The 6,000-nt window shown below is 26.2% G+C and overlaps 1 protein-coding gene across 2 annotated transcripts in view; it reads left to right on the plus strand.

The window, feature by feature from the left end:
- The window catches only part of LOC100203022 (uncharacterized protein DDB_G0287625), a 71,965-nt gene extending 67,329 nt beyond the window's left edge, over window positions 1–4,636 (plus strand). For both annotated transcript variants that reach the window (XM_065799321.1, XM_065799322.1), the window contains 3 exons: window positions 322–395; window positions 3,750–3,856; window positions 4,440–4,636. In XM_065799321.1, the coding sequence (XP_065655393.1) occupies window positions 322–395; window positions 3,750–3,856; window positions 4,440–4,506 (248 nt within the window). In that variant the 3' untranslated portion in view covers window positions 4,507–4,636. The remainder of the gene's footprint in view (window positions 1–321; window positions 396–3,749; window positions 3,857–4,439) is intronic.
- Window positions 4,637–6,000: the final 1,364 nt, after the last annotated feature.

Raw genomic sequence — 6,000 nt, forward strand, 5'->3', positions numbered from 1 at the left:
ATTTAATTTAAAGTCATTTAAATTAAGTGTTAAAAAATAATCAATTTGAAATGATAATTAATATTGATGTGATTATTAATTACACAGAGAAGATTATTTTTGATAATAATCTATAATATACAAGTTTATTGAAAAGCCACTAAATATTTAGAATAATATCTTTTAAATAAACTTGTAGAAAAACTTTTAAGTTAAAAAAAAAAGTGAAAAGTATTTTAAATTTGCTATATAAGATTTTATTAAGACTTTTATATGAGATATATAGATTATAAGATATAGAAATAAAAGGAGAAAAAAAACTAATTTAGTTGTCTCTTTTAGGATCACAACAAATTTGTAACTTTGGTTTAAATTGCTCCAAATCAGACTGTTCATTTAAACATCCTATTCCAATGGTATGCGTAGTTAAAATTTATATGTGTTATATATTGTATATGATATACATTATGTTAATGTGTGTTTTTTGAATATTATGTTAAAGAGACTGGTGAAGAAGTTCTCTTAATATGACAATTATACTCACTTTACTTTTAAATGAGTTCTAACTGTCATTAAAATGTTAAAAACATCTCACATGTTTAATACAAGAAGGGAGTGATGGGAATTTTAGGGTCATTATAAAAGGGTAGGTGGAAATTTTTTTACAGAACAGGAATAAAACTATTTAATTCTAGTGTGGCTAGCGGTAAAATGCACATTTTTAAAATGCTGTTTCATCATAATTTCAATAGGATTTGTTATAAAAAGTTTTATACTTTGGTGAGAAAGGAACAAAAACTTAATTTTTGACAAATCAAAATTTATGGGGTTTTTAAAGGTCAACTATTTTTAAAACCTGATTACACTTGAAGTTTTTATTCTTATCAGTGACTGATATATATTTTTTATTTTTTTTTTTCTCCTTAGTTTTGAGATGTTGTTTTTAATAGAAGGGGGTTAATGAGGTCTTAATAAGTTTGGGGAGAGGGGAATTTCAAAAAGTTAATAAATGTCCCCTCTTATGTATTAAGTACCTAAGAGTAATTGCATATATTGACTGATATAGCCTTAGGTGCAGTTAGGTATACATATATCAATTGATATGTAGGGTTTTAGATTTTAGGCAGGCAATTTTTTAATTAAAAGAATAAAAAAATTATACTTTGGTCTTGCTTTTTAGTAATAGTTTTGAAGCAACTTATTATGGAAAAACTTTTCGTAATAAGTCACATGGAAATGAAATATAGAAAACCACATGTATGTGTGTCGTTTTGAATATTATTTAATTAAAAAACAATTTTCGCTTAAAGGTGCACTTTATTATTACTTTTTAGTTTAATTTTAATTAACCTGAGAATTGGTTTGTTCAACGGTCTAATTTACATATTGTTGGTAAAACACTGTAAAAGTTTGTGAGAGTATTACTGCTCTCGTATTTTATTTATATTTAGTTAGGTTGTTTTAATATATTATCTTTACTTTAAAATTGATTATAAAATGATACTTAAAGTCTTTTGATCTAAAATTGGAGATATATTTGTATATATTTGTACATCTTTGTATATATTTTATTTAGACATTGAACAAAATTGCACTGAGTGCAAAATCTTCAATTATATTAAGTTTTATATTAAACATAAAATGAAAACAGGATTAAACAAAAAACTTTTTAGACCCTTTTTATTTTTTTGGCAGTTGCATTAATTCAATAGATTTTTTTATTGTACATACCCATTTCTATAAAGTTTCAAGTCCTTATTGAAAGATGTTTAAAAGTTATACTCTTGTTTTATTTTTGTGTAAAGAATTTTAGAAAAAAGAAAAGTTGCTGATAGTCTAGAAAATCTGTTAGAACCATCTGCAGTATTTTTGAAATTATTTGACTTTGTAGGCATGTTTTTTAATGCTTTTAATCAGATCAATTGAACTGTATATTTCTAAATTTGTTTAATGTAACGCTCTATAATGCTCTGTATTGTATCAATCTCTTGTAAGTTACCATGTCCTGGCTTAGAAAATTTCTGTTCTATAATTTCAATGTTACTACTGTCTTTTGACTTTAAAAAGTTAAGTAATGCTAAACTCATTATTGAATTTTTATTTTGTGGAGCACAACTGTCTGCGTAAAGAATTTTATTAATATAAGAAATGACTTTTAATACATTTTTTAATATTTTCACAACTTTAATTAAATAAATAATTATACACAGAATTATATGATCATAAGGGTGATAAAAAATAAAAGGTAAAAAGAAAAAAAAAGGAACATTTAGATATTAAAGAGACAAAAAAAAGTATGGAATCACTCCCTTTCCTGGGGCTTTGGTAGCATTAACAAGACAAATGGTTTATTTTAAACATTGTTTTATATTTCTTTTTAAACATATAGTTATTATGTGACATAATTGTTTGTCATATAGTTATTATTAACACCATTATATTTAACAGAAAAAATAAATTTTAAAGAAAAGCACATGTTTAGCAATATTTTTTGTAGAGCAAACAGAAAATACTGCATATATAATAAAACAGAAAATACTGCATACATAAGTGCAAAATGTGTTAAGTAGTTTTGAAAGCATGTGGAATAAAAAGCCTATCACCATCAAACAAAGCGAAAGAACCTAAATTAAAAAGGCTAAATTTTGTCACAAGACTAAAAAATCAAGCAACACCAAAAAGTTCTTGGATTGATGCTTTCTTTAAGCAAGGCTTTAAACCTCTTGGTGAGGTGATAAGCAAATTGCAATTGATTACTTAAGTTCAATCAAATTGCAAACAGTATTTTGTTTAGAAGAACATTTAAATTAGATAATTACACCTTTTCAAAAAGTCCACAAAATGTCAGGGATCAATTTATGACAGAGTATGGTAAAATTATTACGGTTTGGGCGTGTGTTAAAGCTAGGTCTAAAATTGACTATATTTGTTATTTGTGTCTATGGAAACATGAATACTGAAAATTTTTTCAATTCGTTAAGTTAACATTGTCTAAATTTAAGTTGGGTAGTGCCAATGTAATGATGAAATGTGGAATAGAGATTGGTTCCATTTACAATGCCTGCCTTGCACAAGCAACCCATCTTTTTGTTTGTGTTATACTTTGTAAACCTCTTTGTAAATAAAAAGATGAACTATGATATATTTAATGATGTAACTGAAGAGGAAGTCGATTATGATGAAACAAGTCAAATTTAGTTTCTGATATTGGTGCAATTGTTGCTAAGACACCTAGATATTATTAAAGTCTTCACAGTGTCCTCAGTCAAGAATGATGACAATTTTTAACCGCAAAGTATTCAGTTTTTTTTTACTGATTATTTAATACATTATTTAAAATCTCTTACTAATTAGTTCACTAATAAGTTTTTTGTAGAACTGACGCATTTCAGTTTTTGTAGAACTGACGCATTTCAGTTTTTGTAGAACTTATTTGTTCTACAAAAAACTTAATAGTGAAAAGTAGTTAGAAAATAAAAGTTATAAAACTGTCCTGTTGAAATCTTTTTATCTAAAATGACTAAATTCACGCCCTCATCTTGGTTACTACTGAAAAGTAGTTGATATCTACTACTACGCACCTACTTTTGTAACTTACTAAAGTAAACGTAGCAGTAGTAGTGTTAGTAGTAGTAGTAGCCCAAATCCTCAACTGATATATACTAAAGCCCCTGCATATGGTTATTTACAGTAGCCATATACTTGAATAGTTAAATTATATTTGATAGGATAACTATTAACTCGACATATTTTATTTATTTTATTCTAAGCCTTGTCGTTACGGAAACTTGTGCAAGAATCGTGATTGCTTGTATACACATGAAAAACCTGCAACCGGATCTTCTTTAAAATGGACTGCAGGGAAATTACACATTAGGTTTGTATTTCATATTAACGATATTGTTTTTTAAAAAATTTTTAAAAAGCAACATTCAAAAGTGCTTTTTAAAATATATTTAGTTTTAAATAAAAAGGGAGGAAAAAAATAAAATCTTCACTTTTCTTTTCCTGTCTTTCTTCGACGCTATTATTTTAAACACCACCATTAAAATTTCTTAGTGGTGTAATCCTACTACTATTTTGATTGAAATGAGGTGGGTTAATTTACCCTAATATCCTTCTGTTAAATTCGATACTGATTTGTTTATAGTAAGTTAACATTTTTTTAAAGATTGCAATACTATATCAGAGGTCGTATTTACTTTCCGTTATTCTTAAGTTACACGTTTAAATTTTTTTTTTTTTTAATTTTGCTGCACTAATAAAAACATTTTTAAAAATATTTTTTTTTTTTTTTAATTTTTATTTAATATTTATTTAGCATTTATTTAACATTTTAATACAATTTTTAACATTTTATTGCTTTAATGCTTTTATTATTATTCCTTGTACAGATGTAATAACGTAGAGATGTGAGTTATCGGTTGTAAACCTTTTTAATAATACTCTAATTTTTTTAGTGAACGAAGTTTTGCTGTTGATGATTCTAAAGTTACCGAAACACCGATTGCCATTACTCTAAATTAATTTTTTTAAAAGATCTGAAGTGTTCTTTTTTAAACACTTATTTGTGTTAGCTACGTGTCTGACGTTTTGTATAGTATGATTTGTTTTTTGATTCAAATAACTCGGTGTTTAACTCTCACCCCCGGATAAATATATGTTTTTATTTCTTGATTCCTTAAATATTTATTAATCGGTTTAATTTTAAGATTTTTTTCTTATGTAAATATTTCTTTCCAGAAAGTCAAGTCGAAAAAAAAGTTATAAGGCGATTAAAAAAAAAAAATTTTATTCTTCTGTTTCCACCTTAAATTACTTTATTTTATTTCGTTTTTATCTACTTGCTTTCGAACAGCAACAACGAATTAAAATATATAACAGACTATTGAACAATTATTTACTAAAGGCAGATTTTGACGGAACGAAACGGAAATGAAAATCTTAAAACAAAAAAATTTAAGGTTTCAATTTTTGCTACATGTTTGGATAGTTTTTTTTCGTCCCATTAAGCGGAAAATTTACTGCAACCTCGGTGTAGTTGAGGCAGTTTTAAAATAATATAGCGTCTTTATGATATTTTGTTGACTACGACATTTCCGTTAAACAATCAGGTCTGTGAATTATGAAAAGATGAAGAAAATTAAAATCATAAATTTTGCGGTATCATAAAATATAAATGTTTATAGCGCAAAAACCCAACCGAAGGTTCTTTTTTTTTAGGTAAAATGAACATAGTTTAATAATATGAATTGTTCTGATCGTTTAATGGCAATTTTTCTAAATTATAAGCTCTTTCTTGGTCGGAATTCTTGATTTCTTTGTAAAAATTGATAAAAATTTGAGTTTTGACAACTATATATAGTTAGTATCGGTCAGAACCGTTTAGAACTAGGATCTATGGTAAATTAACGCACTTTTTCAAAAGATTTTAACTAAATTCATGTTAGCGCCAATGAGTGAAAGTGATCTAAAGACTCCAAAATAGTGTTCTTTAGATTCTCTATTAGGAGTAGTAAAAAAGGTTTTGAAAATTACATATAAAAAAGAAAAGTTTTTTCAATTATTTAAAAAACCTGAAGCAAAAAAAATTATAACATTTAAAGCTTTTGTTTGGACATAATACAAAATACTTACAAAATCATACTAATTTCAAATAATAGAATTCGAATAATTTGTAAATCGCCTTAACTACACCGAGAGTAGAAATCCGCCTAAACAAAGAAACTTTAATTCTGAAATAACACTTTTTACTTGAAAACATTACTTTTATAGATTTCCATTTACTAGTAGGCTTTGAGTGTAAATGTTATACAAATAAGGTTAGAGAATAGCATTCTGCGTTAGATAGAATGGAAATGATTTGCTATCTGTAAAAGAAACAGAAGCACTGCTCTCCTAGTATAATGAAGATATGATATCATCAATACAAAGATAATTTTTTATCATTGTACAGTCAATTAAACAGAATGTCCCAGTTGCAGCTGTCAAACGCTTTATTAGCATCTAGGGAACAGAGAT

This window comes from Hydra vulgaris, chromosome 06 (assembly GCF_038396675.1).
Source record: "Hydra vulgaris chromosome 06, alternate assembly HydraT2T_AEP".
NCBI lineage: Eukaryota > Metazoa > Cnidaria > Hydrozoa > Anthoathecata > Hydridae > Hydra > Hydra vulgaris.